The sequence below is a fragment of the Thalassophryne amazonica genome, chromosome 12 (genome assembly GCF_902500255.1).
Source record: "Thalassophryne amazonica chromosome 12, fThaAma1.1, whole genome shotgun sequence".
Classification (NCBI taxonomy): domain Eukaryota; kingdom Metazoa; phylum Chordata; class Actinopteri; order Batrachoidiformes; family Batrachoididae; genus Thalassophryne; species Thalassophryne amazonica.
Window position 1 is genome coordinate 74080630 of NC_047114.1, and position 13982 is coordinate 74094611.

At 39.6% G+C, this 13982-nt stretch overlaps 1 protein-coding gene across 1 annotated transcript in view; it reads left to right on the top strand.

Annotated features, from left to right (window-relative positions):
- Positions 1–13982, top strand: part of sntg1 (syntrophin, gamma 1) — a 127151-nt gene extending 113169 nt beyond the window's left edge. Inside the window, exons 14-19 of the mRNA XM_034183358.1 lie at positions 1452–1568; positions 3672–3743; positions 7644–7796; positions 7960–8052; positions 13591–13701; positions 13791–13982. Coding sequence (XP_034039249.1) covers positions 1452–1568; positions 3672–3743; positions 7644–7796; positions 7960–8052; positions 13591–13701; positions 13791–13973 — 729 coding nt within the window. The 3' untranslated portion in view covers positions 13974–13982. The remainder of the gene's footprint in view (positions 1–1451; positions 1569–3671; positions 3744–7643; positions 7797–7959; positions 8053–13590; positions 13702–13790) is intronic.

A 13982-nucleotide genomic window follows, 5' to 3' on the forward strand; every position in this document is an offset into this window, starting at 1 on the left:
TTCCAGTCCACCTAAGCTGCATGTCTTTGGATGTGGGAGGAAGCCGGAGCTCCCGGAGGGAACCCACACAAACACGGGGAGAACATGCAAACTCCAAAATAATATAATCTAATAATAAAAATAAAAATACATTACCATAATGCAGAAAAATCCCCAAAGAGGTGATTTAAAAAAAGATCAAATGGTTTCATATTTTTGTTGTTGAGCTTCGAATGCTGTGGGCTTGCTATTCATGGTCATCTGCCTCAGAAAACATCCAATATGTTTTCCAATGCACTTTAATTTGTCCATCTTGCTGATTTTTGGAACTTAATCATCCTTATAGGCTGAGGGCATCCTGCATAAATCCACTGTTCACTTCTCCATCTGTGTTCATCTGATGATTTTTTTTTTTTGTCCAAACTGCATCAAATAACATCCAATATGTTATCCAACTCATGTCTTTTTTTGTCATCTTATTTATTTTTTAAAACCTTATGTTGAGTAACAGCACAAGCTGTGGTATGCACATGTGCTGCGCTGAGTTCCTATCTGTTGTTAAAGTTGCTTCCATGGAAATGTGATCTTAAAAACTTAGTGCCACAAACAGAATAAAGGTTCGATTTATTCTCCGGTGTGACTAATACTCTGGAAAATGCAGTGCGGATTTCATGTTGTTTTGAGATGCCCTGGATAAATTCCACCAATTTAAGTTGTACTTCCAGCAACAACTTTTGAATTTCCAAAAGTGCAAACATCTAGTGTTGAATTGCGAAGGTTGTGACAAGACTTCACCTCAACTCTAAATATTGCAACACTCAGAATTAATTTTTTTAATTCTCTAAATAAGACTGCAAAAAAAAAGGGCATTTCAAGTCATTTTGAGACATTTTGAATCAATTCCATCCATTAAAATGATACTTCCAGCAATTTTGAAAGCCTGAAAATTGTAACATTTAGCAGGGACTTGAGAAGGTCGTGTTAAAATTTCACCTGAATGCTAAATGTTGCAACATTTGCTAATGAGAAATGAAAACAGAAAATGAACTGCCTCAGGAAATGAGGTGCTGTTTTGAAATGTTTCAAAGCCTCTGTGAGTGAATTTCATTACAAATTAGTCATTTTGAAATTAAATGCTAAGAACACCAAATAAACAATTATTTCAAAAAATACTTGCTTTGTTGAAATGCTCAAAACACTGGAAAAAACTAAATGCTTCAGAAATATATGTAAAAAATAATGAAACACTTGCTTCTGCAAGTAATTTAATGTATCTGAAACTTTATAATACTATGATGGTAACATCTAGGTGACAGTGGGTCCCCCCCACCCCTCCAAAGTAAATTTCTGGCTAAACCCCTGTCGAGAAAAATTTACCGTATTGCTGTGAACATTTTTCTCTTTAGTAGTTACTTGTAGCCTTTTGCCTTTGATCTCTTTGATCTGTCTTGTGTGTTTTGACCTGTTTCTAGATTATCTACATGGGCTGGGTGGATGAGAAGGAGCAGGACTCCGTTCAGGACCGAATGTATTCACCAAAGTTCCTCGCTTTGAGGGGTTCCTCACTCTTCAAGTTTTCGGCACCTCCTGTAGGTGTTCAGCTGACCTTTTACTGATTTTTACGCCAGCTTTGTTTAATCATAGACCTGTTTGAATTGATATTTTTCATTTGATATTATACTGTTGATGGGGAACATGCTCTCCAGCCAGCACCAGGATGCAGCTCAGTCATAATCATTTGTACAGCATCGATCTTCCCCTCCAGATCATTAAATTTGTTTACATTCCGTCAGCTACTTAAGTGATGATGACATGATGGATACGTTGCCAATGTTACTGGTGACGGGGAAGTGATTGATAGACAACTGAAACTGCCCGTGGAACTTAAATGTGCCAATATAAATTGAATATGCTAATGTGGATGGAATATGGGCGAGAGCTTGTTCATTGTTTTGACAAGCTTTCTTTTTATCGAGGACACGTTACTTTGAGCAACATTTTTAGTCAGTGGGAGGACAATGTGGCAGTTACTGAACAATAGATAAAGTTTCAGATGTTTTCAAAGTAGACGTGAGCTCATTAGACTGTGCTTCTGCACCAAGCATCAAGTATCCTATGTAGTCCATGGGCCAAGCAGGTGTTCGGTACCATGTAAGGTGGCAAAACAATGCTTACAATCCAGCCTCAGTATACCATGACCTACATAAAATGTCTGATAACCATTGCAGACTTGTAGCTACAGCTGGGTAGGAGTCAGTGAAGGGTAACACAGGGGTCAAAAGTTAAACATCCTCCACTCACACTTGTCTGAGCTTAATGATTCTAGAAGGGTATAGTTTGGACTGTCTATGAAAGAGCACCCGTGCCATACATGTTTGACAAAGATTCAACCAAATGTATTTTTTCGTAATAAAGTGACACTATAATTTATGGTTCTGTATGGACTTGACATTTGATCCACTCTGCCCAGAATGGAACCATTTATGTATTTTTATCCGAGGCCATCAAATATGGCCATCAAGGTATTGTAAAGACTTTGCATCCATTCGTCTGTCCGTCCATCTGTCTGTCTCTGCTCAGCATAAGACCAATCCCATTACTGCCATAGTCTTCAAATTCACAGGGAACATTCTTGGGAAGTTCAAAGACGGCTAACCTCAACATATTTTACGAGGTTTAAAAGTCACATTCTGTTCATATTTTTTTATGGTATGATCTTGTGAACAATAGCATGGTGACATCACTTCCTGGTGTCGCTAGGTGCTAACTTCACTTCGTTTTTTGCTAGAAATACCACCTGGACAGTGACCAATTTTGAGACGTTAACGCCAAACAACTAAACAACCAAAATGGAAACTAAATTAAATAATCAAGAAGCTTGCAGTGTAGACTTTCCACTTTAACAAAGAGATTTAATTCAAATATTGTATTAACCGTTTCGGAATTACATCCATATTTATACATCGTTGTTCCATTTTCAGATGGCATGAGTAATTGGACAAACTAACAGAATTATGTTTCAGGATGAAATCATTACTTTCGCAGTTGGTTTTCTTTAGCCAAGTCAGGGGATGGATGCATCACTGTTATTGTAAGTCAGTCAGGGTGACAAAGGTAACAATTCTGAAGGAATTACACATTTCTGAGATTGATTTTTAACCAGTTTTTCCTCCAAATCAAGCTACTTCTTCTTTCGCTGACTATCAGTAATTCCACCACGTGTGGTCCAAATCAGATCAAAAATCAATCATAGTGTGATTGATAATGGCCCTGGAGGTGTACAGGTCCTGTAGGGATGGGAGATTGCAGTCAGTCACCTTCTCTGCTGCGTGGATGGCACTGGTGCACACTCCCCGACCTGACCTGACGTTCCCTTTGAAATGGTTGATCATTTTACAGACCTTCTTTGAGACCACATTTTTGTTCTGTGTTACACCATGAATCCCTTCATATATATATATATATATATATATATATATATATATATATATATATATATATATATATATATATATATATATAATTTATGTGGCATACCTTTATTTGTTTCAGGTTAAGCATAAATCATTGGACTTCTGTGAACTAATGTACCACTGCAAACATATTTCACTTTCTTTTTATAATCCTACCAGAGTTAATTATGTAGCAAATTGAACATCTAAAACAGTGAAGAATTGTTGTGATGTTTTCAGGTGACGACGTGGGACTGGACAAGAGCAGAGAAAAGCTTTACTGTGTATGAGATCATGTGCAAGATTTTGAAGGTAAGACTGCTGTCTCTTGCTGGCAACATCCCTTGAAAATGCAGAGCAAGAAATCTCAGTTAGAAATTGCATCTAAAGAATGCACTTATGTAACTCACTCTATTATATCATTATTATTATTATGCGTGCCTCTGTAGTCCCAATGGGACACTCAAGGCTCTGGTTGTGTTGTTCATTTTCAAGGTTAGTTTGATTTTGTGCAAAATGATGTGCAATTTAGAAGCACATCATTACAAATTTAATTCCACCGGAGTTGGATATTGAATAAAGTTAACCTTACACTGCCTGTTACACTGTGCCATTCAGCTTTAACTGCAGTATGGGTCGTTGAAATGGTGAAACTGCTTTTTCATTTGAAGTACTATTAGTGTTAAATGTGTAGTCCAACCATTCTCAGACTGAAGAACACTGCAGCCTACTTGGAAATCTGGAAACACTGAATCACAGTTTTGCTCAACACCAGAACATAAGATAAAGTGCGCACACACACACACACACACACGCACACACACACACACACGTGTTTGTGTGTGTGTGTATAAAACATAAGAAATAAATAATAATTTAGATGATTTTAAACTTTAATACAAACTTGAAAATTAAAGGTGATTTGGCTTTTTACAAAATTACTCATCTTTAATTTTATATTGAAATGTAGTCATTATAAAGTAACTCTATTTATGTGGTGCACTGCAAACGTACAGCTCATTGTGTTGCTGGTGAAGTTTTTATTTTGTAATATTGAGTTTTTCCATGAAATCTTGCAGGTTCAGAGTTCATGCTGCATTCAAAGGAAAATGGGAACTTGAAATTTCCCACTTGCAGCCAAGAAAGGTGCATTCTAATAAAGCTGTGATAAAGTCTTTGTCTCACCACAAAATCATTTTGGAAAATCAAGTTACAAAAACAAACAAACCAACAAAAAACATTAACTGTATAAGGGTGACTATATTTTGACGACTGAAAAACCAGGACACTCGGCCCGGCAATGAGATACACATATACCTTCGAATTTCAATACATTTGAAGTATGCTTCCTCTGTATTGATAGAAAATTGTTATATTACAAAATACTATGTATAACCAAATACACAAATTCAGATTGGCTTCTCAGAAAAACCAGGACATGTCCTGGGAAAACAGGATGTTTGGTCACCCTAAACTATAACTAATGTTGCTATTGACATGTGACTCAGCAGACCTATGCGGGAGCTGTTACCTGTCCAGCAGATATCCAGCAAACCTTAATATGAAATTTGTCAAGATTTCTCTGTAACTGGGTACAGTGACATTTTACGGCCACATTAAGGGTTTTTTTTAGACTTTGAGAATAAAATCATAATATTATGAGAATAAAGTTGTAATTTTAGGAGAAAAAACTTGTAATATTATGAGAAAAAAGTCATAATATTACGAGAATAAACGTGTAATATTATGAGAATAAACTTGTAATTTTACAAGAATAAAGACATAATTTTATGACAGAAAAATGCAGCATCTCAAAATGGGATCTGTGGAGCACTTTGTTAAGTTGTACTTCAGTATAGGTTTTACAAATAAGGAAATATTTAATCTTTTGGCCCATCTGCACCATATTATCATTAGTATCAGACCTTTGAAAAGAATATGCAAGAAAATGTGTCTATTCCGGAGGAGGAACCACACGGACTTCGCTTGTAGTTCCGGTGATTAGTAGCTCCCGAAATCACGTCTTTCGTGGAGGAGGAGATGGCTGGAACTGGCAGTCTGTAAGGTTATTGCTTCTCGTATAAATACAGCTTTATTTTTGTAATATTATGACTTTATTCTCGTAATATTTTGACTTTATTCTTGTAATATTACAAGTTTTTTTCTCAAAAAATTAAAACTTTATTCTCGGAATATTACAAGATTTTTCTCATAAAATTACGACTTTATTCTTGTAATATTTTGACTTTATTCTCATAATATTACAAGTTTTTTCTCATAAAAGTATGACTTTATTCTCAAAATATTAGAACTTTATTCTCAAAGGCTAAAAAAAATCCTAAAACGCTGTCGTAACTGGGTTTGCATGTATTGCTGTCTTTATGTTTCCAGTTTTGTTGTTGTTGTTTGTTTGTTTGTTTGTTTGTTTTTATGGGGGGGGGGGGGGACATTCAGTGACAAATGAAGGTCTACTTGCTTTCATTGGCTTTATGATTCTAACACTGATATCTGTAGTGTTACTGCCAGTTGACCCTCAAACAGCATGCTGAGAAACTGAGTTTCTTCTTGTGTCTTGATGTCTTGTTACTGTATTTTATCCTATGTGGGTCAAAATCCTAAACTCTTTCAAGAAACGGTTAATTTGGATCATATTGTGGATATAACATTGTGAATCCTTTATTTGAATATAAAGGAATAACATTACAGTGGTGCAGGGAGAAAAAAAAAAGCTTTTTTTTGTTATTTTTAATGAGAAAACAATCAAAAGGGTTCACACTTTAGCTGCCACAGAGACAGTGTTGTATAAAGTAACGGAAAATCACACTTAAGTAAAAGTACAGATACCCATTAAAAAAATGACTTTGGTAGAAGTTCAAGTCACCGATTGAAATGCTACTTTATGTAAAAGTCTTAAAGTAAAAGTCTTAAAGTATCTAGTATTTATTGTACTTAAGTATGACAAGTAACGTACAACTAAATGTACTCAAGTATTGAAAGTAAAAGTACAAGTAAATGTTAATAATCAAAAACGGACTGATTTTTTTTTATATTACAAAGTTGTAAATGACTGGTAGTATTAGTCAAAATACTGAAAATTGTGCACATCACACAAAAACACTTCAGAAACAAGGTTTCAAAACCTAAACGAGAGTAGGCTACTCACTAGGTGTTCACAGGAAACAGTTATTTATTTCTATATATATTTATTTAATTTCATTGTTACATGTTTTTATCTTTTCTGTTGTGTTTTTTTCATTAGGTTCTTTTTGTCTCTTTCTCTAAAATCGTATTGTAACATTATTAGTCTATTATTATTGTCTATTATGTAGACTATTATTGTTTTTGCTATTATTATTAATATATGAATAAAAATAAAATTTAAAAAATTATAATTTGACTCTTTTATGACAACGAATGCTGAGCCATTAATTATACAGAAAACAACACAAACGTGCTGATGCAAACAGCTTAATGCTAATTTTAACATTTAGCATCGGTCCCATTTTTAAGTTATACATCTATCAACTGTTTCAGAAGACCATAACAGGTCGGTTTAACATAAAAATATTAAATATTACTCACCGACATATGCTCTTCAGGGTTTTAGCGGGGAAAAATTAGGATAAAGCAAAATAAACAAACCCACGAATCGTAGATCGAAGCACTGCTTCGATCTGCAAATCACTGCTTCGATTGGTTCAAGGTTCAAAGTAAAGCCGCGCTGTACAAAAGTTGATTACAGACCTGCTGCAGGTCTGTAATCAATGTAGAGAAATGATCATTTTCCTGACAAACACGCCACAAGTGCGCAACTGCAAAAAAGCCTACCAGACATGCCTCATGACAAATCGGCCTGACTTTGTTGCAGTCACAAGTAATGAGTGGTGTCTCTGGGTGAAAACACGACTTTTTTTCCTGTGTATGTGCGTGTGTGTATGTTTGTAACAAGTAACGGCATGGCGCATAGGAAAAGTATCGGATTAGAAGTATGCAATTAAGGTCGGAAATGTAGTGAAGTAAAAGTGAAAGTAAGCTGAATTTAAAAAAATCAAGTAAAGTACAAAGTCTTCCAAAACGTACTTAAGTACAGGAGTGAAGTATTTTTACTTCGTTACTATACAACACTGCACAGAGAACAGCCATTATTTTGTTGTATTTCTGCGTCATGCTGCCCTTCCTAATCAGCATCACAGCATCACTGTATTATCTTAGGACAACGACCTTCTGGACAAGAGGAAGCATTGCTTCAGCGTGCAGACGGAGAGCGGGGAGGACATGTTCTTCAGCGTGGAGCTGGAGTGCGAGCTGCTCATCTGGGAAAAGGCCTTTCAGATGGCCACTTTCCTGGAGGTGGAGAGGATCCAGGTCCGAACCTGAACAGTAGGCAACATCACCAGAAGGATGCGATTAATCAAGCGCGCTGCTGCAGCCATGTTTTTGGCACAAAAGTGATAAATGCTCACATGTCTTTTTCTGCGTTTCATGGCCCTGCAGCTGTTTTGAGTAATGTTTCTTTGTGTCTGTGCAGTGTAAAACGTACGCCTGCATCATGGAGAGCCATTTGATGGGCCTCACGATTGACTTCAGCATGGGCTTTGTGTGCTTTGATGCTGCTTCAAAGGTGAGTGTTGGACACTCTTTTGCCATCAGTAAAAATAGGCATAAGGGATCCTTTCAGGGGGAGACTTTATTGTACTGCGCTGCAACTCACGGCAGCTCGCCTCAGCGCTCCAACTTATTCTGCACCGTCTGCATTTTGGAAACACGAGCACATTTGTGTTGACGGCTGCTTGCCTCCAGCTCAAAAGCTCCCAATGTCGCCTGCAGATAATTTTGGCCTTTCCCCAATTCTACAAGCCGCGTGGCAGACTACAGCACTAGTGCACATTATGCCGATGAGCAGGACACAAGCACTGCCGTATTGTTCTCCAAGATTTTGGCCCCAATTCCTGCAATGTGAAGCCAATATTCCCCAAAAGTTGATAAAAATGTAGCCAGCACATTGTTTTATGAAGCAAAGTGCACAAAGCACAATCCATATTTAAACTGCAATTACAATGCACACAGTGAGAGTGCTTCATATACTGAAAGCTGCAATTGGAATATGTCAAATGTTGTAATTACAGCATAAACACAGAGTGTATGAAGCAAGCTTTCATTTTTGTTTTGCAGGATCCACTTCATAGTAATTTGCAGTTTATTCAAAATTATAAATTGCAGTGTCAGTACATATTGAAGAGTCAAAATTAGATTTTAAATGATGCATAATTAAATTCTGCCCCTTATGTGTATGTGGGAAAAAAAATCCAATCAAATTCAGTTTTAACTGGGCAATATGTGGAGGTATCTCCATTTATACTGCAAAGATGTTGTCGAAGTAATTCAAGTAGAGAGCTCCAGGTGTTTTTTTGGCCAGTCAAATTTAAATGTACAGTATTTCACATTGGTGGTTGACTGATTAAAAATAATGAAATGCTAACATACCCTTGGCTGTATGAGCATTTTGTTCTTTATAATTTGAAGTTGTTTAATTAATTATTAAGATCCTATTGTCTTATGTACAATTTGTACATGTTCAATAAAGCCCCTCTATTAATCAATCAATCAATCATAAACAATATTTATGTTTTAATAGCGTCTGCAGGAGGCTTTGCGTGTGTGTTTACATGAGCTTTTGACAAGAGTGGAAGTTGTGCAAATCAAAGAACATTTGTAGATCATCCTCTGTGCATTTGCAGGTATTAATAAGACAAATTTAACCCATAGTAAGTTAGCTTTGAGTTAGTGGACAGTAGCATGTGCGCTAACATCCGCTAAATGTCTTATAAATCACTCCAGAGGTGTTACTTGGTTACAAAAACAGCATTTTCGGATGGATGGATGAAAATCCTTCGCAATACCGATGGCCATATTTGATGCCCTCGGGTAAAAATATGTTGGTTGGTTGGTTGGTCAAAGTCTCTTGGTTCACCAAATGTTTTGGTTACCGTCCCTCACTGACATGTCTGTGTAGTAGCGTGTCATAATTTAACACACAGTTTGGGTGTTTGGGATGGTTCCCTCTCCGGGAACATCACCTTATCGTGGTGGAGAGGTTTGTGTGCCACTATGAACCTGAGAGCTGTGTTGTCTGGAGCCTTTGTGCTCCTGGTAGGGTCTCCCATGTCAAATTGGTCTCAGGCGAGAGGCCAGACTAAGAATGGTTCACAAGACACCATGATAGAATGAGGTAGAGGAAATGTGACCCGGCCCGGAGGAAGCCTGCGGCCCTCATGTGGAGCCAGGCCTGGATGTAGGGCCCGTCAGTGAGCACCTGGTGGCTGGGCTTGCCACAGAGCCCAGTCGGGCACAGCCCAAAAAAGCAATGTGGACCTTCCATCTCCACCCTGTGGGCTCACCACCCGCAGGGGGAACCGCTAATGTCAGGTGCCCTGTCCTTTGGGTGGCAGTGAAAATTGAGGGCCTCAATGGACCAGACCCGGGTGGCAGGGGCTAGCTCTGGGGGTGTGTGGAATGTCACCTCACTGTGGGGGAAGAAGCTGGAGCTTGTGCGGGAGGTGGAGCGCTACCAGTTAGATCTGGTGGTCCTCGCCTGCATGCACAGCCTTGGCTCCGGTTCCACTCTCCTTGATAGGGGTTGGACCTTATTCTTCTCTGGAGTTGCCCAGTGGGTGAGGCGCCGGGCGTGTGTGGGGATACTCACAAGTCCCTGGCTGAGCGCTGCTACATTGGAGTTTACTCCAGTAGACGATGGATAACTCTGACTGTTGTTTGTGCGTATGCACCGGACAGCATTTTGGAGTATTTGGCCATCTTGGAGTCCCTGTATGTGGCTCCGGTGGGGGACTCCATTGTTCTGCTGGGGGACTTCAACGCACACGTGGGCAATGACAGAGACACCTGGAGAGGTGTGACTGGAGGAACGGTCTCCCTAATCTAAACCCGAATGGTCGTTTGTTAATGGACTTCTGTGCCAGTCACGCACTGCCCATAATGAACACCATGTTCGAACATAAGAATGCTCATAAGTGTACATGGTACCAGAGCACCCTTGGCCAAAGATCGATGATCGATTTAGTGATCGTATCATCTGATTTGAGGCCGCATGTTCTGGACACTCGGGTGAAGAGAGGGGCAGAGCTGTCAAATGATCTCCATCTGGTGGTGAGTTGGTTCAGAGGGGGAGGACTTTGGACAGACCTGGTAAGCCCAAACAGATAGCGTGGGTGAACTGGGAACGTCTGGTGGAGCCCACTGTCCGACAGATCTTCAACTCACACCTCCGGCAGAGCTTCTCTAGCATCCCTGTGGAGGTTGGGGGCATTGAACCAGAATGGGCAATGTTCAAAGCTTATATTGCTGAAGCTGCAGCAGGGAGCTGTGGCCTGAAGTTCTGCCCAGACCCATTATTACTAATGGCCATGAGTGTTGGGTCATGACCGAAAGAACTAGATCGCGGGTACAAGCGGCCGAAATGGGCTTCCTCAGGAGGGTGGCTGGTGTCTCCCTTAGATATAGGTTGAGAAGTTCGGTCATCCATGGGGAGCTTGGAATAGTGTCGCTGCTCCTTCACGTTGAAAGGAGCCAGCTGAGGTGGTTCGGGCATCTGGTAAGGATGCCTCCTGGGTGCCTCCCAAGGGAGGTGTTCCACGCACATCCATCTGGGAGAATACCCCGGGGAAGACCCAGGACTAGGTGGAGAGATTATATCTCCATACTGGCTTGGGAACAGCTCGGGATCCCCCAGTCAGAGGTGGTCAGTGTGGCAATGGAAAGGGAAGTCTGGGGTCCCCTGCTGGAGCTGTTGCCCCCGCGACCCGAACCCGGAAAAGCGGTTGAAGTTGAGTGACTTTGGGTGTTTTAAAAATGTATTTTTTAAAGGCTTTTAAGCTTTTATTCTGACATTGTAGTGAAAGACAGATGAGAAACAGGGAGAGACATGGAGAGATGAGCAGAAAAGGTCACCCAGCATGGGAATCTGCTGCCGACTGCATTTTGTGATAAATGGCTGACAGTCCAACCCCCCAGTCATCACTGTGCCCTCAGTTTAACACAGTTAATACAAACCAGAACAGATTCCACTCTTCATTAACAGTGTGCTGTAACACCCAGATGGCTGTCATTGATCTAAACATCGTATGGGAAGGTGACAGACTGTGTTTTTTCATTAGCACGCACACACACACACACACACACACACACACACACACACACACACACACACACACACACGTACCATGGGGTGTGTGTGTGTGTGTGTGTGTGTGTGTGTGTGTGTGTGTGTGTGTGTGTGTGTGTGTGTGTGTGTGTGTGTGTGTGTGTGTGTGTGTGTGTGTGTGTGCTAATGAAAAAACACAGTCTGTCACCCTCCCATACAATGTCTTTACGTATATATACGTATATATAAAATACGTATATATATATATACGTATCGCGCCTTGGGGCAACTGTTTGTTGTGATTTGGCGCTATATAAAAAAATTGATTGATTGATTGATTGATATATATATATATATATATATATATATATATATATATATATATATATATATATATATATATATATATATATATATATATATATATATATATATTGAAAATTATCTTAATCTTGAGAGAGTATGCACTTAAATTCAGGTCAGGTCCAGGAGCAGGTACCACATGTCACTGCTTCCACCACACCACAGAACTGCCCTGGGTCTTGGATTCCAGCCATCCCGACAGACAACCAGTCATTTCCCACCTCTTGAAAATAACCATCTATCTGCCACAGTCAAGTGAAATGTTGCTACCCTGTTGGCCCTCTCCAACCACTGGGGTCCTCAACACTGACACACTTGCAGCCTGTATCATGTGCAGAGAAGTTGTGTTCCCAACACTAGGCAAATGATATGTATCACTTTAGCCTTCTTAATTAACTGTTTCTTAGACACAAAGTGATTCCTGCAGTATGCAAAGATGCCAAAGACATAAAGTCATTGTCTTAGATCACTGGTTAACATCCGTGTCTCGTAACCATATAGTAAGACATGAAGCACCAGAATCCCAAAGACTTGGAGCATCATTCTCCTGCATAGGCATCAGCAACACCAGACACCCCTCTCCAGGGACCTTATGACTTCAAGAGCTGTTTCCAGGCATCTCTTGTCCTTAAAGGCTGAAGACCTAGAGATATGAATGTTACTGCCAAGATACGTGAATCTCTCAACAAGTTTAACACTTTCATTGCATACAGATACACTTCTAATGATGGATTCCAGGAAATCTATGATCCAGGACAAGTGCAAACTCAGATACTCCTAGTACTCAAATCCTGCACTCAGGGTATCATTTGATTCTGCAAAGATCATAGCATCACCCACAAATTCAAGGTCAGCAAAATGTTCCTTGCTTCACTACCCTACCCAACACATGGTCAATTCATGCAGTGAATTGCGAAGGACCCAGAACACACCCCTGGTGAATGCCAGAACTCACTGGGAAGAACTCAGAGTCTCTGACCTGTGACACATTTTATTACACTGTGATGTTGAGCACACAGTGAAAGCTGATTCTGGAATGGAATTAATGGTTCCTTTCATCTGTAATTAATAATTTGCAGTTGGCATGAAGAAGCAAGTGATCTTATCGGAATCAGGCTGGTGTTTTTGAAGATGCTCCCCTGTTTTATGCAAATGTGCTCTGTGGTGGTAATAATAATAATAATAATAATAAATGCATGCTCAGAAATATCACAGTGAGTTATCTTGTTTGTGGTACATTAAACATTCCTTCTTATGGCAGGTTGATGTCATTATTACCAGGGCAGGGGGGCTTTGCAGATTTATATTCATGTGAAATGCATGGCCAGCTGTCTGAGACGTCGACCTGGGAGCTGATTGTTGTCTGCCTCGCTGTGCAGCTTTTGTTTCTCTGCTTCAGTGATAATTGAAGAACTGAAGCTCTGCTGGTTCAGGTGGAATTACTTTTGCTTGTTAAATTTCCCGATGGCAAACGTAACAAGTTCACAGCTCACGGCAACCGGTATGCAGTTGATGCACTGAATGTCTTGTTTGAAATATTGAGTAATTGGTGGCAAAATTACATTGCATTGCCTAAAAATATATGGTTTAAAGCCAGAGTCATATGCTAATTAATATGAATGCATTTTTGTTTTGCAGGCAGTTTTGTGGAGATACAAGTTTTCACAGCTAAAAGGATCTTCAGATGATGGGAAAAGCAAAATCAAGTTTTTATTCCAGAATCAAGATTCCAGATCTATTGAGGCTAAGGTATAACTTTTTAAATATCTAGAAAAACACTCATCAACATGAATTTGAAAGTGTGACGGATGAGCGCAGTAATAATTTTTCTCTTGCAGGAGCTGGAGTTCTCAAACCTCTTTGCTGTGCTACATTGTATTCACGCTTTTTTTGCTGCCAAAGTTGCTTGCCTGGACCCAGTGTTCGTAGAGAGCCACGGCACCGCAACCACCACCGGAATTCCTTCTTTTTCCAGCATCTCATGTAATTCACAGACACCTCAACTCAAATACGCCACTTGACAGTTGGTG